General features: G+C 45.3%; 1 protein-coding gene across 1 annotated transcript in view; it reads right to left on the bottom strand.

Annotated features, from left to right (window-relative positions):
• SCN5A (sodium voltage-gated channel alpha subunit 5) overlaps positions 1–25,549 on the bottom strand; it is a 103,290-nt gene that overhangs the window by 8,577 nt on the left and 69,164 nt on the right. The window contains exons 18-24 of the mRNA XM_067754059.1: positions 25,215–25,335; positions 24,147–24,301; positions 9,269–9,442; positions 5,411–5,533; positions 3,292–3,573; positions 1,076–1,129; positions 347–488 (exon numbers count right to left, since the gene is read on the bottom strand). Coding sequence (XP_067610160.1) covers positions 347–488; positions 1,076–1,129; positions 3,292–3,573; positions 5,411–5,533; positions 9,269–9,442; positions 24,147–24,301; positions 25,215–25,335 — 1,051 coding nt within the window. The remainder of the gene's footprint in view (positions 1–346; positions 489–1,075; positions 1,130–3,291; positions 3,574–5,410; positions 5,534–9,268; positions 9,443–24,146; positions 24,302–25,214; positions 25,336–25,549) is intronic.

Genomic DNA, 25,549 nt, shown 5'->3' with positions numbered 1-25,549 from the left:
ACCCAATCATGGCCCCTCTGATGGAGCTCCTGGAAGACCCTGGCCTCTGTGCAGTACCGCCCCCACCATTGTCCCTGATCACGGACCAGGTAAACAGACACAACCCTCACCCCAGGTTCTCTTAGGAGCCTCATCTCTCAGACTACGGCAGGCGTGGGGCACCTTGTTACAGGCTTACAGCCCTAAGCAGGTCACATTATAGACACACCCCTCTCCCACCCTATCCCAACAGGAGCAAGAAGAGGACCATCCCCAACAGGAAGGAAAAATGGCGCCAGGAGCTGGAAAGGCTCCCAAGTCCCTGGCATCCAGCCTTGCCCTGCAGCCTGGGGAACCTGTGCTCTACGTATCTTTTTCTTCTGTTGGTTGAAGTTGTCAATGATGACACCGATGAAAAGGTTCAGGGTGAAGAAAGACCCGAAGATGATGAAAATAACAAAGTAGATGTACATGTAGAGGTTGTATTCCCACTGGGGCTGCTCTTCATACTAGAGGGGAGAAACCAGACGGGAGGTCAGACAGGCGGGAATGGGGGTGCTGGCTGGGTGTGTCAGAGGAAGGTCACCACACAGCGTGTATGTCTGAGTGTGTGTGATGGGTGGGTGGGGATGGAGTTGAGAAGAGTGGGTGGTGGCAGGTGATAAGGGCAGGCATGCTGGGCTCAGGGCTGGCACAGCGTCCCTGCATGGCTCCTTCCCCTGGGCCACTGGGAGGTTTGAGTATATGGGGGCATCTCTCAGCCTGCAACTCTCAGTGTGATGGGGGTGGAGCACAAGGACAAAGGAGAAACTTGATTTATGTCTCTGTTGGTTCCACCCCATCCTCCTGGGGTAAGACTTTGATTCAACTAAATTACAGTGAATTTAATTTGAAAGATATTTGTAAATTTGGGGACTCCTTGGGAGACCACACAACCCTGCCCCAGGGCCAGGCCTAGGCATTCCAGAGAGGCTCAACTCTGGGTTGACACAAGAGACCTGGCCCTTATGGGATGTAGACCCTGATACCCTGGGGGCCAAGAAGCTGGGAACCTCAGGTGCCTGACTCAGGCAGAGAGGCCAGTGTGACAACCTACCCCCCTGGAGTCCACAGCTGCATACATGATGTCCATCCAGCCTTTAAATGTTGCCTGGAAGGAAAAAACAAAAGTAAGGAAATCATTTAATCCTGCATCTATGGAGCTACTTAGGGCTCCCGTCTGGGCAGATGAGGCCAGGAAATAACCTCCTACAAGAAGCAATCAGTCCATCCCACCCTTTCAGCAGTATCCAAACGGCTGGGCGGTCAGGGAAAGGCCTTCTTGTTCAGGGCTGAGGAGGAGGGGAAGCCAGCCAAGCAGACACCCCAACAAGGTCATACAGTGGGGGAATAAACTTCTTGATGTTGGCCAAGCGACTTCCCTTCAGATCCACATTCATTTCAGATTCTAAAATGACACAGAAGCGCACAGCAGGTATCAGGGAGAGAGAGGTGGCTCTTGGGCTCTCAGTTCTTACTTCAGGTGGACTCCAGGGCTGACCTGGTCCCCTTTGTCATGAGCCTTATTGCTTCTGCTTCATAGCTTTTCAAAGGAAGTCCCTGAAGAATCCCAACCTTCCCTCATACTTAAGGGGGTCCTTTTGCTAGTGGTGTGTTGGCAAATGGCTAACAAATGGCTTTCCAGAAGAAAAAGAAAAGCCCTGATTGTTGCGTTTGCCAGCTTCTCTGTGTAAATACTCCCATCATTGCCATCCTTAAGTTGCCAACATGTCATTACTGAACACAGAGTTGGGAAGAGATGCACAGGAGCACAGCGTTGTAATATTTCCACTGTATGGATATAATAGGTGTGAATAACCTCAGGAGCATAGATGATAATAAGTGGTAATGGTGAGTTCTGATTTCGTTTCAATATCATTGAGTTAATTACAAGTTTAAAAATCTAATTTTTAATAATGGCTTGCCAAATATTGGAAAATGTAGCAATTGGCTCTTGTGAGTCCATACGTGCCGGCGCTGGCATGGCACACAAGGTAGGAAAGAGGAGGCTGAATAGGACAAGGTCCTGGCACTGGCTGCATGGACTGCCCAAGTCTGGGATGCTATGATGATTCAGAAAGAGCCTGGGGGACATGCTTGCTGGTGAGACCAATTGCCTAGCGGACCTCACTTGTGTCCTTGGCAAAATCCGATCGTGTCCTGAGCCTACTTTCAGGGTATAAGCTGGTCTGCACAGACTTTCCATGTCTAAGAGTTTTCATGAGTCAGGCAGGGCAGAGGGAAACCAAGGCAGCCGCAGAGAAGGCAACTGCTTCAGCTCCCTGTGCCACGGGGCCCTCACCTGTACAGAGAGGCCTGGAGATGCTGTGGGACCTGCTGGGGACCACCCAAGGTTACGAGATGCCCGTGACCGAATTCTTCCCAGCCACTGTGCGGTTCTGTCTGCAACAGAAAGGGGGCTTTCCTTCCAAGTCTGACATTCAGAAGGGACAGTCACAGGGATGGAAGGCGCTCTGAGTTTGGCTCTAATCATGTTCCCCACTATGTATTTCAGGGCTCTAATCATGTTCCCCACTATGTATTTCAGGGGAGTCGTTGGAGAAAGCTATCCCTGTGATTTAAGAGGTGCGTGGAGGTGTGAGGAGATGTGTCAAGCTTCCCTCTGTTCTGGGGACTAGAGACAGGTGTCTGGGCTTTTGGTTGGGACAGCAAGAAGAACAAGCTGCAGCTTTGCATGTTATGGTTCAGACTGATTTCTGTTGTCAAGGTTATTTGTATGCTGTGCATTATAATCACTGAAGCCACTGTCCTCACAAATCAATGGAAACTTTGGAAAGACTGGGGAAGGCCATGCGTGTTTAAACATCACACATCTTGCACATTAGAGATGAAAGGAAATATATTCTTTTAACAACGCAGGAGGTATCACTACCTTTTATAACAGAGGGGCGGCCAGAGTCACAATTTTGCTACTAGTTCAGTCCCTGGGTGTCTATGGTCGTTCACTTGCAATCTGTGCCATCGTACTGCCAAACTGACTGCTGTCTGGGGAGCTGGTTCTGCCGTAGTGCTGAAGCCCCAGGCCATACTTGGAGAATATAGCATCTTCCTTAGAATGGAAAATCTGGGGCCTTCCCAAGCAGCCAAGAATTCCCTGGAGAATCCTAAGCCTCCTTTGGGCAACATGATCCTATCGTGAGGATCCAGAGTGGCCCCGCTCTCCCTCACCTGCCCACAGCACAGGGGAAGGTGCCTGTTGCTGGTCAGCCAGTAGGAGGAAGGAAGGCCCTTCCCTACCCCCACAGGACTTACCACCTGCAGAAGGGCCAGGTACCCGGCCCCCACGTTGTCAAAGTTGACTTTCACCTTGGTCCAGTACAATTCACCAGTCACGTTGAAAGACACACAGTCGCTCTTGTTGTTCACGATGGTGTAGTTCAGGGGCAGGTCTCCCTCAGTCTGGTTGATGCATCTCCCAAACTTCCCCGCGAAGAGGTTCACGCCCATGATACTGAAGATGAGCCAGAAGATGAGGCAGACGAGGAGGACGTTCATGATGGAGGGGATGGCGCCCACCAGGGCATTGACCACAACCTCAAGTGGGCAGAGAAGAGGCTCAGTTCCTGGGGGTGCCCAGAACACACACCCTTTTCTAGAGGCCCAAACTACTCAACCTCCTGGGTATAGGTCCCTATGGGGGTGAGGAACAATTCCTGTCCCCAGTGAAGGGGAACCCATGGCTGGAAGCTCTGGTGGGCAGCGAGGGGAGTGAGAGAGAACACACACGCCTTTTGCTTTGCACCCTAAAGTCTGACACAGCTCAGAACATCTGCCTTTCCCTTCTTGGCTCTGCCTGGAATCCATGACCTTCAAACTTAATTTTCAGCAGGGTCTCTGCTGGATGAGTATGCCACAAGTCTGATGAGAAAGGGCCTCTGGAGATACACTCTCTGAGCTAAGCTTCTGATTTCCTTTGGGGTTGCTGCTACCGGGATGGATGGGTGTTCTCCTGTAAAGTGTGCCCAGGGGACCTCCGGGTGGTACGTCTGGAGGGTGCTCTGACAGCCCTCCCATGCTGTGGTGGGAGCAGGGCTGGCAGGGCGGGTGGTGTGCATGCTCCCTGTGCCTCTGCCCTCCCCAGGGAGAGGCTCTCTGACCCCATGGGGCCATGGCCCCATGCTCTTCATTTAAACTCACAGCACCCAGGAGAAGTATCCTTGGCAAAAATAACTGGGGACTCCACTCCAGTGAGGGACCTAGTTCTCAGCTGTCTGTGAGCCAGGAACATGTTTGCCACACAGACTAGGAGCGGAGCTGGTGTGGGGCTGGGCGGTGGATATGGTAATGCTGACACAAGCAAAGAAGGGGGTCGGTCCGCGGCCCCCCAGCAGGCATGATGAACCTGGGAACAGGGTGGGAAACCAACTCTCCCGTTTGCCCTTCTCTGGCTCTGTGGCCAGCAGCCACAGCAGAGGCATTCCTGGCAACTAGTGTCTCTCCCATGTCCCCTTGTCCCAGAACAAAATGTCCTTGCTCCCAAAGAGACATTTAACTTAGGTCGGATTATTCACTTGTGAATGGCTTCCCACCAGAAATAAACAGCTTGCTTCTCCATGGATCGGGCGTGTGAGCAAAGTTCAAAACCATCAACCAAATTGGGGCTGTGTAATGGTGCCTGCTGGGTCAGTGAGAGACACACAGATGTGTCTGCTAAAGTCACAACAGAACTGTGAACATTTTGTAAAAACAAGAAACAAAAAAAAACCCCCACACACAAACACATGGGTTCGTTTTCTTGCTATATAAAATGGATAATGTTTTTTCTTGGTGGGCTTTTCAATTTGCCTTATATGTGCACATTCTTTGGTAAAATTTGGTGACTTGAAAAAAATGCAGAGGGCTCTGCACTTAGAAAATAGTGCCAAAGAGCTTACTAAGCAAATACAAGCTGCTCTCTCATGGTGAGAATACAGCTGGCTCCTTCCTTGCTTCCTTCATCCTCCCTAGCACTGCCCTACTGCCTATCACAGACAGAGGAAAGGCAGCCTGTGATGGCCAGGAGGCAGGGGACAGGGATGGACACATGGAGCCGGGGCGCACATAGACACGAGGCCCCGCTGGAGAGCAGAAGCCGAAGGGGCCCTGGGCCGGTGGGGCTGGCTGCAGCTGAGACGCCTGTGCCCCAGGCCTCACTTCCTCTCCATTATCCAGGGCTCTCTGGCCCTCGTGGAGCCCACAGGGCTGGGAGTGGCAGGCCTGGGGGGAGGTTCGCACAGCTCCATCTCCGAGTGCCACCAAGCCCAGCCGTGCTTCCTGGAGATCCTGCACATGCTCCCACCGGGTCAGGGCCGCCTGGACAGCAAGTGGGCCTGCGGGTCCCCTCCATGGAGCCACCTCCCACTGCCCCTGTGGGAAGAGCCACCCCTCTTACCCTCATGCCCTCAAATCGTGACAGGGCTCGCAGGGGTCGGAGCGCACGCAAGGTCCGCAGTGACTTGATGGGGCCCATCTCAGCAAAGCCCAGCGCGTTGGCCACCAGGCTGATCAGCGAGACCTGTGGGAGGCAGGGTGGGAATGGAGCCACGGGGACAGCTCGAGACAGTGGCAGGGCTCCTGGCCCACCGAAAACAGGCGGGGTGTGAGAGAGCCAGCAGGTCTTCCTGTGTCCAGTCTTTCTGATTCCCGGCTGGATCGTTTTCACAGGCTGTCCTGCGTTGGGCCAGCCTTCCTGCGGCCCAAGAGGCTGGGGGCAAGCCCAAGCATGTCCCAGCTTTCAGACCTTCACTGAGGGCCTGCTATGTGCACTTCACACACACACACACACACACTCACACGTCTGTAATAGCCGCAATCACCCCAGGACTTGTAATGCACCTCCCAATGCAACAGATGAGAAAACTGAGTTCCAAAGCCACCCGCTAGTGTGGAGGAGCAGGGTCACAAAGCCTGGGCTTTAGGTCCCATGTGCTTTCCTTCAAGTCAGATTCTTGGGCCTGCCCCTTCCCTGCCCCGAAGTAGACTCTCTGGGGAAGAAGGACTGTCCTGAGTTGAGTATGAGCAGACAAGACAATCCTGGGGCATTTCCCCAAAGCTGGACCTCACAACATTCTGCCGTCTTCAAAGAAGGGAAGCGCAGATGGAGCCCCTGAGGGCTGTTCTCTGCTGTCTGCTTTCTCTGCCCCGCCCTCACCAGGGCATTTCCACCCAGCGGATTTTATCCTTCTGAAGTTCCAGGGGCATCCAAACCCTTCTTATGTCACTGCTGGCCGGTGATCACAGGTTAGAAGTGGCCTCCTGCCTGACCTCGCCGGCAATCACCATTACCACCACCCTAGCTCTGAGGGCAGCCTGACGGTGGTGAGGGGCTGCAGGCGGGGCCCTGACTCCCGGACCCTCCTCCCAGGCTTGGAAGCAGCAGGTTGGGAGAAGGCTGGGCAGAGGGACTTGGAAGAGGAAGACTCCCAGGATGGACTTCTGTGCTGCCCCCACCCGGGAGAGGATGAGGGGCATCTCTCAGGGACTTGCTGCTGAGGGCAGCCAGGTCCGGCCAGTCTCCCCGCCTAGCTCCCAGCAGGCCAGCCTTGTCTGTTGCTTCCAAAGCTCACCCTGCCTGCTCCACCCAATGTCAGTTGATGGCAACTCCATCCTTCCAGCTGCTCAGGCCACAAGCCTTGGCATCATCCCTGCCTTCTCTCTGTCTCTCACATCCTACATCCAACCCATCAGGATTTCCTGTTGGCTCTGCCTTCAAAATATGTCAGAAGTCCAAATATTTCTCACCGCTTCCACTGCCACCATCCTGGCCAGGCCGCCATCATCTCTCCCCTGGATCACTTCCACAACCCCCCAACCTTCTCCCTGCCTCCACTTCCCTCCCCCACCACCCTGACAGGGTGATTCTTTCATAACATGAGTCAGATGATGTCGCTCTTCTGTCCAAAGCCCTTCAACGCCTCCCCATTTCATTCTAAATAAAGGCCCATGGTTTTCAAAGGCTGCATCCGTTCTACCCCATGCAGTCTGGCCTCATCTCCTGCACTTCCCTTCCCCACTCCTCTGCTCCAGCCACTCTGGCCTCCCTGCAGTTCCTCAAGTATCCCAGGCACCCTCCTACCATAGGATCTTTACACTGCTGTTCCAACCTCTGTTTGGAATGTTCTGCAGACATCTGCCTGGCTAACCCCAACCTCCTTCAAATGTCACCACAGTGAGCCCACTCTGGCCAGCCTGTTTAAAGTTCTAATCTCTATCTTCCTTTCTCCCTGAGTCCCGGCCCTCCTAACCCCCTTCCCTCTCTACTTCCTCTTCTCCATGTGTATACATCACCAGCGTAATATAAAGCTGGCTCATGTATTATGTTTCTGGTTCACAGTCACCTTCCTGAGTGCAGGCAGGGGTTTTGTCTGTTTTGTTCCCCAAGATCCTCAGCATCTACAATAGCACCCACATACAGTAGATGCTCAATAGTATCGAAAAAATGCATGAATTGAACATGGAAACATCCTTTTCCAGACCTTGAGGCCTGAAGTCCACCATTTCCATGAAGTGTGGGGATAGGGGGGCATGGCCAGTGTCTGGAAAGCTGGATTCCAGCACCCACTTCCTTCTCCTTGACCTTGGGCCAGGCCCTTCTCTGCTGTGAGCCTCAGTTTCCTTCTCCACAGGCTAATTCTCCAATCTTGAGAATTTCAGGCCCTTAGGCCTGGCCTCAGCGGAGTTCCCCAAGGCGGCAGGTGGTGGGAGGTGGGTGGGCTTCCCCAGAAGTCTTTGCAAACTCTATCTGGCCTGCCCTGGGGGAGTCCCAAAAAGCTGCAGGAACAGCTGGGTGAGGGGGCCTCAGGGCAGAGCTGCCAGGATCCCAGGCCTTCCCCTGGCCCTTTGGCAAGGAGGCTTCAGGGGTCCTCTCCCTCATCTCAGGGAGGCTCTGAGGGCTCTAGGCTGTAAGAGCATCCTGAGCTCCCCCCGTCTCTGCCAACCCAGCACCTCTCACCCCAGCATTAGCATCGGCCACTTGGGGTGATGAAAGAGGCCTGGGCTGGAGGCCCAGCAACGTGGATCTGTGTCTCCACACATACTCTAGCCCACGGAGCCATTCAAGTTTGTCCTCCCACCCAGGCCTGGACACTGGCCAGGCCCACTGGCAGCTGAGCCCCTCCCTTTAGCTTCTGGGCCCGAAGTGGGGACTAAGCACAGGCCTAAGCTCTTCTATAACTATAGGAAGGACAGCCCCTGCTGGTGGGCAGAGCTACGAGTGTCTTCTGGAAAGCTCTTCCCAGCCTGCAGATCCTGACCCACATCCTGCTGTGCGAGACCCACCACAACCAGATGATAAGTCCTCGCCGGAGCCCTTCGCCATGTTCCCTCTGCCCTTAGGGAGCACAGATCCAAGGCTGCCCTGCATTCTGAGTCTCAGTTCTCACCCCGCCATGGCTACCCTCCCACCTGACTGTGCTCAGGAGCCCCACAAGACCCTGCACTCACCCTGCTTGGTACCCAGAAGTGTCCCGGGGCCTGGGGAACTGTGGGGCAGGGGCCTCCCATTCCATCTGCCAACTGGGTGCTCAGGGGATATGCCAACCTCCTGCCCCAGGTCCCCTGGGCACACCGGAGGTCAGGCAAGCCCTGCCAGCTGCCTGATCACCCAGGGCAGCCACCTGGAAACCCTCAGCCAGTGTTCATGCTTTCCTCCTTCTCACAGGGGACTGCAACCCCTCTCATCCTCCCCAAGTGGTACCTTCTACCTGAGCCAGGAGGATCTCCTGCCTGCCCAGCACTCTTTCCCCAGTCCCGTGCCCTCTGGTCTTTGGCTCATTCCATCTCCTATACAACACCTCCTCTGTGTGTGGACATGTAGGCTCTTAACCGGTCATCTCTGTAGTGGGCCTGACAGACACTTCACAAGGTGCCGTGGTGAGGGCTGCAATACGGGCTCATTGCTCCCCCTTCTGGACATCCTGAGAGGGTGGGACCCCACTCCTACCCTGGCTCACACCGCTGCGGGAACTGCACTTCACTATCCCCCGTGGTGAGTATAGTTTCTCCCAGAAGCCTAGGTTTCCCTGTGTCCCCAGTCGGGGGTTTTGATGGCAGAGCCCAGGTATCCGCTCTGTGACCCCAGACTCAGGCTTCCTGCCCCTTTGCCCACCCTGTGGCACAGCCAAGGTGTTCCACTTCGTCCTGCTGTCTCCTGCTGCCCTGTCCTTCTGTCCTTCTGTCCCTCGGCCTCAGCTCCTTCTCACACTGGCAACGGGCGCCCCCCTCCTCTCTTCCCTTCAGGGGCCACACTTACACCCACAATGAGGAAATCGAGCCAGCACCAGGCATTGGTGAAGTACTTCTTGAAGCCATAGGCCACCCACTTGAGCAGCATCTCCAGCACGAAGATGTAGGTGAACATCTTGTCGGCATACTCCAGCAGGACCTTGATGGTCTTCCGCTCCTCCAGGTAGATGTCCTCGAAGGCCTGCAGACCAGGGTAGACAAGGTAGACATGATATCCTGACCCAGCCAGTCCCACCCCGCACAAGCCTTCATCTCTGACAGTATCTGCTGCCTAGGAGAGCGGGGCAGAGGGGAGCCATGTCGTGGAAGGGATTCCTGAGTGAGCCCTCTGAGCCGCGTGTGCACCATTGCTGGGTTAGGAAATGATGTTATGTGGTGTGTGGACAACAAGGCAGAATGCGTAGTGAGAATGCTTCTTCCTTCACTTTAAAGAGCAAGTCTCAGTTCAGTGCTAGTGCATTGTTAAGACCTCTCTAAAACAGCTCAAGGCCTGCTGCTAGAAACAGCACACACTTTCCCCACCCCCTCTACTCCACTGTGTTTTTACTCAATTTACTTTGGCAATTCCCTACTTTTCATAGGAAACAATATTTGTTTCCAATGACAACAATCATTCAAAGTTGCCCTTTAAAATAAACTTATTTAAACAAACAAAAAAACAGTGAATGTTCATCTAAGGCAAAATTTTAAAGAAATGATAGTAAAGGCGGTTTGTAGGTATGAAGATTAGGAAACACAGGACTAGATGAAGTCAAACCTCCTGCAATCCTCAGCATCTGGGAGTCAACATTCCTAAAATGCTAGAAGTTGTCGGTCTTTCCCCACCTCCTCACTGCTGCCTCAAGCCAAATCCCCGAGCCAACAGAGAGACTCAGATGGCCCCGCTGCCCTCTTCTAACTCCAGGCTTCTGATCTGTACCTGCCCCTCCTGAGTTACCTTCCCCTATCCAGAATGTGCTCTGAGGCTCCCAGTCTAGGCAACTGAATGCGTCACTGAGGGCCCCAGGGAGCTGCCTCCACCTGTCGCTCTGGGCCTCCCTGTCTGACTGCAGGGCCCCTGTGAGCTACAGTGATCCAGGGGGCCGGTGCTGTCAGCAGTCAGATTAGCAGACCACATAGCTAATCTGGTCCATGTAGATATGACAACAGGATAATTCAGGCCCCAAAATGGACTTTGGGAGTTGTTCAAGACAGAAAGTAGGCCTGTTTTTTTCTGAGTATAAAAATGTATGTGTCCTATAAAAAATGAAATAATACAGAAATTATAAAAAAAGAGAATAAACAACAACAAAAAAACCAAACAACCCAATCAAAAAATGGACAGAAGACCTAAATAGACATTTCTCTAAAGAATACATACAGATGGCCAACAGGCACATGAAAAGATGCTCAACACTGCTAATTATTAGAGAAATGCAAATCAAAACTACAATGAGGTACCACCTCACACTGGTCAGAGTGGCCGTCATTAAAAAGTCCACAAATAACAAATGCTGGAGAGGGTGTGGAGAAAAGGGAACGCTCATACACTGTTTGTGGGAATGTAAGTTGGCGTAGCCACTGTGGAAAATAATACAGAGGTTCCTCGGAAAACTAAAAATAGAATTACCATATGATTCAACAATCCCACTCCTGGGTGTATATCCAGACAAAACTATAATTCAAAAAGACACATGCACCCCCTGTGTTCATAGCAGCACTATTCACAATAGCTAAGACATGGAAACAACCTAAATGTCCATCAACAGAGGAATGGATAAAGAAGATGTGGTACATATGTACAATGGAATACTACTCAGCCATAAAAAAGAATGAAATCATGCCATTTGCAACAACACAGATGCAACTAGAGACTATCATACCAAGTGAAGTAAGTCAGAAAGAGAAAGACAAATATATGATATCACTTTTATGTGGAAACTGAAATATGACACAAATGAACCTATCTATGAAACAGAAACAGAATCACAGACATAGAGAACAGACTGGTGGTTGCCAAGGTGGGGGGGATGGGTTGGGAGAGGGAGGGAGTAGAAGGTTGGGGTTAGCAGACGTAGGCTTTTATATACAGAATGGATAAACAACAAGGTCCTACTGTACAGCATAGAGAATTATATTCAATATCCTATGATAAACCATGATGGAAAAGAATATAAAAAAAAGAATGTATATATATGTATAACTGAATCACTTTGCTGCACAGCAGAAATTAACAAACATTGTAAATCACTATACTTCAATTAAAAAAATTGATTAAAAAAAGAGAATAAAAGGCATCTCCAATTTTATGGCACTAAAGTAACCTCTGCTAACATTTAGGTTAACATTCTTTCAGCCCTCACTATTTGTGTGTATATATTTGAGTGCACGATTTTATAAACAGGCTAAAATATTTTGCTTTAAAATTTTTTTCCATGAAACAATCTTTTGTGAATATTTACCTACTAAGTAATGTGAATACATACAAGATCTATCATTCTTTTTAAAGGCTGTATAATATTTCATTACTTGCATATACTACTGTTAATTTAGCCATTGTTTCCAATTTATCCCTAGTAGAAACAACATTGCAATGAGCACAGTGTCTGATTATGTTGAGGATAAATTTCTAGAATTGAGGTGCCAGGTCAAAGTTATACTTTTGGTACAGATTAGGAAAAGGACCTCCAAAAAGGGACACCAATTTGAGACTCCTTCCACAGTGCATGAATGTGGCTCTTTCCCCACCACCCATACTGGTGCAGTTTCTCCTTTGTCACATTTCCCAGACTAATGAATGAAATTTGTATTTGTTACATTTTAATTTATCTTATTACTAGTGATACTGACATCATTTCCTTGGATATTTGCAGTGTTCTCTTTATAAATTGCCTGTTCATGTCCTTTACCTATTTTTTCACTTGATGGTCTGGTTTATTTGGGGACATTAACTCTTTGTTTTATATACTTTATCCTAGTTCTGTGCCTTTAAATTTTGTTTACTTTTGTTTACCGTACTGAAGTTCTACACTTTACTTTCAATTATATAATTTAATATATTTATATCATTTGTTATGATTTTCATTTAGTAAAACCTTTGGCATCATGTTAAGAAAGTCCTTGCCAGAGACTCCCTGAACAAGATGGCAGAGTAGAAGGACTTGAGCTCATCACCTCTCATGAAAACACCAAAATTACAACTAACTGCTGAACAACCATCGACAAAAAATGATGGGAAACTACCAAAAAAGATACTCTACATCCAAAGACAAAGAAGAAGCCACAACAAGATGGTAAGAGGGGCACTTTTGCGATACAGTCAAATCCCATGCATGCCAGGTGGATGACATACAAACTGGAAAATAATTAGATCGCAGAGGCTCTCCCACAGGAGTAAGAGTTCTGAATCCCACATCAGGTTCCCCCAGCCTGGGGGTCTAGCATTGGGAGGAGGAGGCCCCAGAGCATTTGGCTTTGAAGGCCAGTGGGGCTTGAGTACAGAAGCTCCACGGGACTGGAGGAAACACAGACTCCACTCTTGGAGGGTGCACACAAGGTTTCATGTGCACTGGGACCCAGGGCAAAGCAGTGACACCATAGGAGCCTGGGCCAGACCTACCAGTTGGAGTGTTTAATCTTTTTACATTTAAGGTAATTATTAATATGTATGTTCTTATTACCATTTTGTTCATTATTTTTGTTTTGTTTTTTTTAGGTCTTTTTTACCTGGGTCTTGGAGGGTATCCTGAGGAGGCAAGTGTTGCCTGTGGTTCACTGTGGGGGCAAGGACACTGGTGGCAGAGGCCCCAGGGAATGTTCATCGGCATGAGCTCTCCCAAAGGTCAACATTTTGGTACTGAGACCTGGCTCAACACAGCATCCTGCAGGCTCCAGTGCTGGGATGCCTCAGGCCGAACAACCAATGGGGTGGGAACAGAGCCCCACCCATCAGCAGACAGGCTGGCTAAAGATGTCCTGAGCTAACAGCTGCTTGACCCACCCCTGCTCACCAGAGGGACAAGACTCAACTCCACCCACCAGTGGGCAGGCACCAATCCCTGACACCAGGAAGCCTGCACAAGCCCCCGGACCAACTGCACCCACCAGGGGGCAAACACTGCAAGTGAGAGGAGCTACAATCCTGAAGCCTGAGCAATGGAGACCATAAAAACAGAAAGTCAGCTAAAATGAGATGGCAGAGAAATATCTTCCAGATGAAGGAACAAGATAAAACCCCAGAAGAACAAATAAGTGAAGTGGATATAGGAAATATACCTGAAAAAGAACTCAGAGTGATGAAAGTAAAGATGATCCAAGATCTTGGAAAAAGAATGGAGGCACAGACAGAAGATAAGATACAAGAAATGTTCAACAAGGAGCTAGAAGATTTAAAGAACAAAGAGATGAACAATGCAATAACGGAAATGAAAAATACACTAGAAGGAATCAATTGAAGAATAAATAAGGCAGAAGAACAAATAAGTGAGCTGGAAGACAGAATGGTAGAAATCACTGCTGTGGAACAGAATAAAGAAAAAAGAATGAAAAGAAATGAAGACAGTTTAAGAGACCTCTGGGACAACATTAAACATACCAACATTACAAGGATCTCAGAAGGAGAAGAAAGAGAGAAAGGGCCTGAGAAAATATTTGGAGGAAGCACAAAGAGTCCCATACAGGATAAACCCAAGGAGGAACACTCCAAGACACATATTAATCAAACAGACAAAAATTAAAGACAAAGAAAAAATATAAGAGTGACAAGGGAAAAGCAACAAATAACATACAAGGGAATCCCCATAAGGTTATCAGCTTATTTTTCAGGAGAAACTATGCAGGCCAGAAGGGAGTGGCATGATATGTTTAAAGTGATAAAAGGGAAAAACCTACAACCAAGAATACTCTACCTAGCAAGGCTCTCATTCAGATTCAATGGAAAAATCAAAAGCTTCACAGACAAGCAAAAGCTAAGAGAATTCAGCACCACCAAATCACCTTTACAACAAATGTTAAAGGAACTTTTCTAGGTGGAAAAGAAAAGGCCACAACTAGAAACAAGAAAATTTAAAATGGGAAGGCTCACTGGTAAAAGCAAACATGCAGTAAAGGTAGGAAATAATCCACACACAAATATGACATCAAAACCAGCAATTGTGAGAAGAGGAGAGTACAAATGCAGGATATTGGAAATGCATTTGAAATTAAGAGACCAGCAACTTAAAACAACCTTGTATATATACAGACTGATATAGCAAAACCTCATGGTAACGACAAACCAAAAATCTATAATGGATACACACACGGAAAAGAAAAAGGAATCCAAACACAACACTAAAGATAGTCATCAAATCACAAGAGGAGAGAACAAAAGAGGAAGGGAAGAAAAAAGACCTAAAAAAAACAAAACAAAAATAATGAACAAAATGGTAATAAGAACATACATATTAATAATTACCTTAAATGTAAAAAGATTAAACACTCCAACTAAAAGACACAGACTGCCTGAATGGATACAAAAACAAGACCCATATATATGCTGCCTACAAGAGACCAATTTCAGATCTAGGGACACATACAGACTGAAAGTGAGGGGATGGAAAAAGGTATTCCTTGCAAAGGGAAATCTAAAGAAAGCTGGAGTAGCAATACTCATATCAGACAAAATAGACTTTAAAATGAAGACTGTTAAAAGAGACAAAGAAGGACACACAAAAATGATCAAGGGATCAATCCAAGAAGAAGATATAACAATTGTAAGTATATATGCACCCAAAATATATACTTACAAAAAATAGGAGCACCCCAATATATAAGGCAAATACTAACAGCCATAAAAGGAAAAATCAACAGTAACAGAACAATAGTGGGGGACTTTAGCACCCTACTTTCATCAATGGACAGATCATCCAGACAGAAGATCAATAAGGAAACACAGGTCTTAAATGACACATTAGACCAGATAGACTTAACTGATATTTATAGAGCATTCCATCCAGAAGCAGCAGAATACACATTCTTCTCAAGTGTACATGGAATATTTTCCAGGATTGACCATATGCTGGGCTACAAAGTGAGCCTCCGTAAATTTAAGAAAATTGGAATCATATCAAGCATCTTTTTCAAACAAAACGCTATGAGATTAGAAATCAACTACAAGAAAAAAACTGTAAAAAACACAAACATGTGGAGGTTAAACAATATGCTACTAAACAACCAAAGGATCACTGGAGAAATCAAGGAGGACATCAAAAAATACCTAGAGACAAATGAAAATGAAAGTACAATGACCCAAAGCCTATGGGACATGGCAAAATCAGTTCTAAGACGGAAGTTTATAGCAATACAATCTTACCTCAGGAAACAAGAAAAATCACAAATAAACAACCTAATCTTACACCTAAAGCAACTACAGAAGAACAAACAAAACCCAAAGTTAGTAGAAGGAAAGAAATCATAAAGATCAGAACAGAAATAAAACAGTAGAAAAGATCAATGAAACTAAAAGCTGGTTCTTTGAAAAGATAAACAAAATTGATAAACCTTTAGCCAGGTTTCATCAAGGGAAAAAAAGAGAGAGGACTCAAATCAATAAAATTGGGAATGAAAAAAAAAGAGAAGTTACAGTGGACACCACAGAAATACAAAGGATCATAAGAGACTACTACAAGCAACTATATGGCAATAAAATGGACAACCTGGAAAAAGTGGACAAATTCTTAGAAAGGTACAATCTTCCAAGACTGAACCAGGAAGAAATAGAAAATGTGAACAGACCAATCACAAGTAATGAAATTGGGGCTTCCCTGGTGGTGCAGTGGTTGAGAGTCCGCCTGCCGATGCAGGGGACACGGCTTTGTGCCCCAGTCCAGGAGGATCCCACATGCCGCGGAGCGGCTGGGCCCGTGAGCCATGGCCGCTGAGCCTGCGTGTCCGGAGCCTGTGCTCCGCAGCGGGAGAGGCCACAGCAGTGAGGGGCCCACGTACTGCAAAAAAAAAAAAAAAAAAAAAAAAAAAAAAACTTCCAACAAACAAAAGTCCAGGACCAGATGGCTTCACAGGTGAATTCTATCAAACATTTATAGAATAATTAACACCTATCCTGCTGAGACTACCTCAAACAATTGCAGAGGATAACACTCCCCAACTCATTCTATGAGGACACCATTACCCTGATACCAAAAACATATAAAGATACCACAAAAAAAGAAAATTACAGGCCAATATCACTGACGAGCATAGATACAAAAATCCTCAACAAAATACTAGCAAAGCAAATCCAACAATATATTAAAAGGATCATACCCCATGATCAAGTGGGATTTATCCCAGGGATGCAAGGATTTTTCAATATCCACAAATCAATCAGTGTGATACACCACATCAACAAATTGAAGAATAAAAACCATATGATCATCTCAACAGATGCAGAAAACACTTTTGACAAAATTCAACACCCATTTATGATAAAAACTCTCCAGAACATGGGCATAGAGGGAACCTACTCAACATAATAAAGTACATATATGACAAGCCCACAGCTAACATCATACTCAGTGCTGAAAAGCTGAAACATTCCCTCTAAGATCAGGAACGAGGCAAGGATGTCCACTCTTGCCACTTTTATTCAACATAGTTTTGGAAGTCCTAGATACAGCAATCAGAGAAGAAAAAGAAATAAAAGGAAATCAAAGTGGAAAAGGAGAAGTAAAACTGTTACTGTTTGCAGATGACATGATACTATACATAGAAAATCCTAAAAATGCTACCAGAAAAGTACTAGAGCTCACCAGTGAATTTGGTAAAGTTGCAGGATATAAAATTAATATGCAGAAATCGGTTGCATTTCTATACACCAACAATGAAAGATCAGAAAGAGAAATTAAGGAAACAATCCCCTTTACTATCGTCTCAAAAAGAATAAAATACCTAAGAATAAACCTACCTAAGGAGGCAAAAGACCTGTACTCCAAAAACTATAAGACACTGATGAAAGAAATCGAAGATGAAACAAACAGTTGGAAAGATATACCATGTCCTTGGATTGGAAGAATCAATATTGTCAAAATGACCATACCACCCAAGGTAATCTACAGATTTAATGTAATCCTTATGAAATTACCAATGTTATTTATTGAAGAACTAGAAAATTTAAAAAAAATTTGTATAGAAACACAAAAGATGCTGAATAGCCAAAGCAATCTTGAGAAATAAAAACGGAGCTGGAGGAATCAGACTCCCTGACTTCAGACTATACTACAAAGCTACAGTAATCAGAACAGTATGGTACTGGCACACACACAAAAATATAGATCAATGGAACAGGATAGAAAGCCCAGAAATAAGCCCACCTGCAGTCAATTAATCTAAGACAAAGGAGGCAATACTATACAATGGAGAAAAGACAGTCTCTTCAATAAGTGGTGATGGGAAAACTGGACAGCTACATGTAAAAGAATGAAATTATAACATTCTCTAACAAACACCATACACAAAAGTAAACTCAAAGTGGATTAAAGACCTAAATGTTAGACCAGATACTATAAACTCTTAAAAGAAAACATAGGCAGAACACTCGTTGACATAAATTGCAACAATATCTTTCTGGATCCACCTTCTAGAGTAATGAAAATAAAAACAAACAAATGGGACCTAATTATACTCAAAAGCTTTTGCACAGCAAAGGAAACCATAAACAAAACAAAAAAGGTAACCCACAAAATGGGAGAAAATATTTGCAAACAAAGTGACCAATAATGGATTAATCTCTAAAATACACAAACAGCTCATGCAGCTCAGTATCAAAAAAATAAACTCCCCAATCAAAAATGGGCAGAAGATCTAAATAGACACTTTTCCAAAGAAGACATACAGATGGCAAAATGCACATGAAAGGATGCTCAACATTACTAAATATTAGGAAATGCAAATCAAAACTACAATGAGGTATCACCTCACACCAGTCAGAATGGCCATCATCAAAATGTCTACGAACGGTAAGTACTGGAGAGGGTGTGGAGAAAAGGGAACCCCCCCTACATTGTTGGTGGGAATGTAAATTGGTACAACCACTATGGAGAACAGTATGGAGGTTCCTTAAAAAGTAAAAATAGAACTACCATATGATCCAGCAATCCCACTCCTGGGCATATATCTGGAGAAAACCATAATTCAAAAGGATGCATGCACCCCAGTGTTCATTGCAGCACTATTTACAACAGCCAACACATGGAAGCAACCTAAATGTCCATCGACAGAGGAATGAATAAAGAAGATGTGATACATATATACAATGGAATATTACTCAGCCATAAAAAAGAATGAAATAATGCCATTGCAGCAACATGGATGGACCTGGAGATTATCATAGTGAGTGAAATCAGACAGAGAAAGACAAATATCATATGATATCACTTATATGTGGAATCTAAAAAAAATGATATAAATGAACATATTTACAAAATAGAAACAGACTCACAGACATGAAAAAACAAACTTATGGTTGCCAAAGGGGAAAGGTTGTGGGGGGGAGGGATAAATTAGGAGTTTGGGATTGATATATACACACTACTATATATAAAATAGATAATCAACAAGGGCCTATTGTATAGCACAGGGAACTCTACTCAATATTCTGTAATAACCTATATGGGAAAAGAATCTGAAGAAGAATAGATATATGTATATTTATAACTGAATCACTTTGCTGTACATCTGAAATGAACACAACATTGTAAATCAACTATACTCCAATGTAGCATAAAAATTTAATTAAAAAAAGACTATAGGGACTTCCCTGGTGGTCCAGTGGGTAAGACTCTGTGCTCCCAACGCAGGGGGCCTGGGTTGGATCCCTGGTCCAGGAACTAGATCCTGAATGCATACCATAACTAAGAGTCTGCATGTTGCAACTAAGAGTCCATGTGCTGCATCTGAGAAGTCTGCGTGCCGCAACTAAAGATCCCGCATGCCACAACAAAGATCCTGCGTGCCACACCTAAGATCCGGTGCAGCAAAAAATAAAGAATGAATGAATGAATAAATAAATAAAAATTTTTAATGTATAAAAAAATACTACAAAAAAATTTTAAATGAGGTACATATGAAAAAAATGAAAAGAAAAAAGCAAAAAGAAAGCACTTGCCTATTCCAAGGATAGAAAAAAAATGACGTCCCTTTTCCTTTTCCTTTTTTCCTTCCTTCCTTCCTTCTTTCCTTCCTTCCTCCCTCCCTCCCTTCCTTCCTTCCTTTCTCATTTCATTGTTTTATATTACAATTTTTTAAATCTAATATATTTTGGTTGGAGCAAATATATATTTTAATTTTTTTTTCAGAGTGACTAGTCAAGTGTCCTAACACTTTATTAAAGAATCCACACAGTAGAAGTCAACACTATCATCTACCACATTTCTATATTTGCTTAAATGTATTTCCAACCTCGGTGTGGTTCTACTACTGTCTTGGTCTATTTCTGAATTAGTGTCATATGAATTTTCCTGGCCATTTTTCATAATATTTAAGACAAACTTAAGCAATGTTTTGTCAAATTCCCTTTAAAATGTTAGAAATTTATTACTGCCTTGAGTTTAATAACTCATTAGCTTTAGGAACTAATACAGTCTTTCTGCCCAAGATGAGAGTATATTTATAGTATGTTTATCCGTTTGTCTTCTTTTACACTCTCCTTAGGCAAGTTTAATAGTTTTCTTCATGTACCTCTTATACATTCCATGTTATATTCATTCCCAATTATTTTATGGCTACAATGCCTGGCATGTAAGGACTATTGGAGAAATGTTACTTGTGACTAAGTGGTTTCTGTTAGTATAAAACAACAGCAACAATTATTTGTATATTTGTTTTATAACTGGTCATATAATATTTTTAATAGTTTTTAAAATTTTTCTAAGCAATCACTATCTACAAGTAATGATATATTTCTATTATTTTAAACTCATTTTATACTTGAATATATTAACTTAAATTCTTCTGTTTTTCTGATTTTTATACTGTATGTTTAATTTTCTTGATTAATTGCACTGGCTAGTACTTCAAGATTATTATTAAATAATGAAAAACAGCTAAAAGGTAGTTAAATCATCCTTTTCTTATTCCTGACTTTAATAAAAATGTTTCTAGTGCTTTACTACTAATGATGATGGAAAAAGTTAATTTGAAAGTAAGTTTTTCATTAAGTAAAGGAAATATGTTTTATTTCTATTCTTACCAAAGTTTTAAAAATCAGGCATTCATTGAGACAATTATATGGTTTTTCTTTGTCTGACTCATATAAATAGATTTCCTAGTAGGGCATCGTTCTGACTCTTTAGGATATACCTAGCTATGACTCATTTAGTCTTTCAAATATTTTACTGGATCCTATTTGCATGTATTTTAAGAATTTTGTATCACTATTCACTAGTATAGAGTATGAAAACTGGTCTGTGGTTTTACTTCTGGTATACTTAAGGTTTTAAAAATCAGCACTATTTAGCTTTCATAAAAAGAATTTGTAGGTTTTCCATCTGTTTTCATACCCTAGAAGATTTTAAATAGGATTGAAATTATTTTCTTCCTTGAAAATATGAAAGAATCCACTCTTGGAGATGTAAGAGATTAGACCTAGTGGTTTATTTAATTGTTTTAATTTTTGAAGGAATCAGCTTTGGAAATTTTATCAGATTTACTATTTATTTTCTAATTCATTAATTTGTGTTTTTATTTTATTAATTATTCCCTTTATTTAAAAATTTTTTTTTACATTTGTTTATTTATTTATTTATTTTTGGCTGTGTTGGGTCTTCATTGCTGCACGAGGGGTTTTCTCTAGTTGCGGTGAGCTGGGGGCTACTCTTGTGGTGTGCAGGCCTCTCACTGTGGTGGCTTCTCTGTTGCTGAGCACAAGCTCTAGGCACGTGGGCTTCAGTAGTTGTGGCACATGGGCTCAGTAGTTGTGGCTCGGGGGTTCTAGAGCACAGACTCAGTAGTTGTGGTGCACGGGCTTCGTTGCTCCATGGCATGTGGGATCTTCCTGGACCAGGGCTCGAACCCGTGTCCCTTGCATTGGCAGGCAGTTTCTTAACCACTGCACCACCAGGGAAGTCCCTCCTTTGCTTTCTTTAAGATTAATTTGTTGTTGTATTTCTAATTTCTTGAGTTAATGAATTTATTCTTTCTATTTAATAATGAAAATGGTTAAGTCTATTAATTTTACTCATTACAGCTTTGGCTGCATCCCACATGCAGTATTACTGATACTGTTATTTTCTAGTTTCTTTCCCCCTCTCCCAAGTCGAAGTTTTTTCTATACCTCTATTTTTCCGTTCTTATTTTTCTAGATTTCATGTGGACAAAACTGGTTGAACTGTAATCTTTGATTTATGACACACTGTCATCTTTAGTCCATGAATAGTCTCTATTTATTTGCTTACTTATTAATATAATGAACACCCGTGAACCCACCATGAAACTATTTTCTGTTTGATCCAAAGTTTAAGAATAACTTTTACATTTTTAAGGGTTTGTTTTTAATCTTTCTATTTTTGCTACACTTAGCAGTCTTCTTATCTGTAAAACAGTGCCTATTTCACAGGGTTATTATGAGAATTAAATGTATTAATGTTTGTAAAATGTTACAATAGGGCCTGGTACATAGTCAGTGCTATTTAAGCGTTAGCTATTATTTTTATTATGTTAGGTCAAATTTATTAACTATACATATTTTTTACATATCTCATTGTCTTGTTCTTTCTACTGGATTTGTCAAGCACTAATAGAAGTGTGGTAAAATCTCACTGTACTACTGCACTGTTGCCACTTTTTTTCTGATTTTGCTTTGTATAAGTGCTATGAAATCCCAAGCAATATTCATAATAGTTGTATTTTTATTATAGGTTGGACCCTCTTTGTTTTATCTCATTTTTTACCTTGAATTCAACCTTGTTTAACATTAACAAACAAAAACACTCTGATTTTTGTTGTCATTGTTTGCATTTGTCTGCTATATCTTATTTCCTTTTACTATTTCTGAGTCACAGTGTTTCAGATTTGTCATTTGAGAACACATAGCTGAAGATTTTTTTTCTTCAGTCCATTTAGAGTCCTTTTCTTTTAAAAGATGAATTTTATCCAGTTACATTTATTATTAAAACACGTGCTTGATCTTGCCTTTGCCATATTGTTTCCTGATTTAATGCTTCCTTGTTCCTTTTTTCCCCCTATCTTTTGCTGTAAAATCTGTGTCCTTAAAAATTTTTTCCCTTCAGCAATTTCAAAGTGATACATACTCTGCTTTCTGTTAGACAAGTTTATAACTTTAAATAACACACTCTGACTTCTTTTTCTCTGTATATCATTGATGTGTTTTTTTTTTTTTTTTTTTTTTTTACAGTGCTTGGCTCTCTACCCTGATGAGATTCACCATTTGCTTGCCAAAACTCCTCCTCACTTATGCTAGGCTGAGCTTTTCCTCCACAGCCCAGACTAAATGGCTCTGGCTGCCCTTGTTTGTGGCTGTTTAAAAACAAAACTCGTTAACATATTGTCAAATCCTCCTTCTCTGAAGCCTACAGAGATTTGGCTCTAGCTGCTGATGGTAAAACAGCATGTAGCCTGCAAGCCATGGCTCCAGGCCCACTCTGGAACAGGGGCAGGGCAGTACAGGGTGGGATGGGAGGCCCAGAGGTTTAGAAGTGATAGCTGCAATGTCTCCCCATGGCCTGCCCCAACAGGAGGCAGCATGTGCTGGAGGCAAACAGTCTGGGATCAGAGCGGCCCCCTCCCTCTCTATAGTCTAAAGCATTCCTTGTTAGTTGCTCACCCATGGGGTTCTAAACTCCTCAACAATATCAGGTGCTTGCTCCCTCTGGGCTAGGAAAGTTTCTGTTTGTTCTGATCACCCTTCTCTCTGCCCACCAGCACCTTTCACAACCCTCTCCAGGGCTGTTCCATCTCCTAGAAGGGCTCTGAGAGATGAATAAGGTACTTGGGAACCAGATAGGGCATCCCTGGAGTGCCTCACTGCTCCTCCCGGCCTCACCAAACCTCCCTATTTTCCATAGTCCAGTTCCATCTGCTTCCTCCAGGAAGTCCTCCTGATTGCTCCAGTTCCCCCTGACCTCCCATCACCCTGAGTCATCTACTCCATTCTTACTCAACTCTCTCGAACTGATATCTGACTATCTCAAACCTGCTGAATCTGATTTCTCCAACTAGACTGGGAGCCCCTGAGGCCAGAGCCAGAGTCTCTTCCTCCTATTGCTCCTCCACGGCTCACAGGACCAGTAGATACAAGGAGAGCTTAGTAAAGATCTATTGAACAAATGGAAAGTCAAGACAAAGGACTCGGAATCTGACTCTCTTGGCTCAAATGCCACATCTGCTGCTTGTAAGTGGTGGGGCTTTGGGTGAGTTACTTAATGTTTCTACAAAGGGTTGCTATGGGGATTAAATGTGATAATGCGTGAACTACATAGCTTGGCCTCTAGCCCTAGAAGACATGGAATGAGTGGAGCTACCAGTGTAATATCAGCCTGCATTGTTAATTGCATTGAACCAGTCTGATGGAGTGTCTGACGCTGTGTGCAGGTGGGTGTGTCACCAGGGCTTGGGTGTAGGTGACTGGTGACCTGCGACCTATGCCAGCTGTGCACTGTGATCTGGGCAAATCACTTCCCTTTGTGGAACAAGGAGGCCTGGAGAGATGACCTCTGTGAGCCCTTTCTGCTCTGACCTCCATATGTGCTGTGCGTGTTGACAGTTTATGAGTTGGTCCTGATCTGAGGCCCTGGGGGAATGCATTTTCAACAGAGGCTCCGCCCCAGTTTCTGACCTGGTTTTCCAGCTGGAGATCTCCTTTCTCTACCTCCCCTCCTCCTCCATACCTCCCTGCCCAATCCCCAGGAGGGTACCAGCGCTCCACTGCTGAGCAGGATCATGAAGATGATGAACGTCTCGAACCAGCTGTGCTCCACAATGCGGTAGCAGGTCTTGCGCAGCCTCCACCAGACCTTCCCTGGGGCCTGCGTGGTGTCCACGGTGCAGCAGGGACAGCGCTGGACACAGCCTTTGGGGGAGGGAGAGGAGTCAGACCCAGTCCAGGGCCTGCAAATGCCCACATCTGATGGCAGAAAGTTGAATGGTTGAAAGAATGACTGAAACAGGTTACAATGATGGGTAATGAACTGGGTAACATGGTGGGTGGGGCCATGGCAGGGGGTGGGTGGCAGGGAGGGGTGACTTTGAGTGCCGCCCTCAGGAGCCCACACTCAGCAGGTACCCTGTGAATAAGCTGGATGGACTAGGCAACCAGTAAGTAGATGAAGGGCCTGGCAGTTCTGGGCAGGGGCAAGGCTGGGGTTGGGATGAGCTCCAGCTTGCCCTGTGCTCATCTAGGAAACTCTCCCCCTGGGGGAATGTACCAGAACCCCCTGGGGTGCTGTGTCCCTGGTCTTTCTCCATGTTTGCAGTTTCTGAGCCTTAGGAAGGGCAGACTCCTCACTGATAGCCCCAAATGATGTGCCACATGGAGGGCAAACCCTCATCTTATCCCCAGCGGCCCTCCGAATATACCATGGATTCATAAAAGCTCTAGATGCCAATCACCAGCACAGCCACATGCCACACCCACCTTGAATATTTACAGAGGGCCTATTATATGCCAGGTGCTGTGCCAGGGCCTGAGGGAACAGGGGGAATTAGATCCAGTCCTTGCCGCTGTGGAGACACCTGGTCATGCTACCGTCCCACACACGCAGCCGACCCACAGCGGCCCAGCCCAGCACGTCACGGGCACACTTGCCATGACTCATGTCACAGGCAGGTGGAGGGGCCCCCAGGGTCTCGAAGAATGGGGGAAAATTGGCAGGCACCCAGGTCAGAGTGGGGTGCGACATGGCCCTCTACCCCCAGGAGCTGCAGGTCCTCCTGCCCCGGTGGGCAGGGCTGAGGCTGGGCCAGAGGCCCATCCAGGGCAGTACCTTTAGTGAAGCAGTCCTCTGGATCCTTGACGTCCTCTCCGAGGTCGGGGATCTGCTCCAGGAGGTCAACAGTGTTGGTCATGTCTGCTGTGCTCCCCTCAGAGTAACTGTTCTCATGTGTCTGTGGGCAGGACCGTGGGGTAGGGTAGGTGAGGGCATGAGTGTGGGCTGTGTAGCAGCCTCCAGCCTCAGGCCCAGAGTCTGCGGGAGCCTGGGGCTCCCAAAGTGGAGGTGCCCAGACTATCCTCCATTGCACACCTGGGGAATCTGAGCCCGGGTGGATGGGAACCTCCCATGAAGGTCACCTAGCCTGGACCTTAGGGCTCCTGAGTTTG

The sequence above is a fragment of the Pseudorca crassidens genome, chromosome 10 (genome assembly GCF_039906515.1).
Source record: "Pseudorca crassidens isolate mPseCra1 chromosome 10, mPseCra1.hap1, whole genome shotgun sequence".
Lineage (NCBI taxonomy): Eukaryota > Metazoa > Chordata > Mammalia > Artiodactyla > Delphinidae > Pseudorca > Pseudorca crassidens.
The sequence above is the reverse complement of the archived record's forward strand: the minus strand, read 5'-3'. Positions and strand labels throughout refer to the sequence as shown.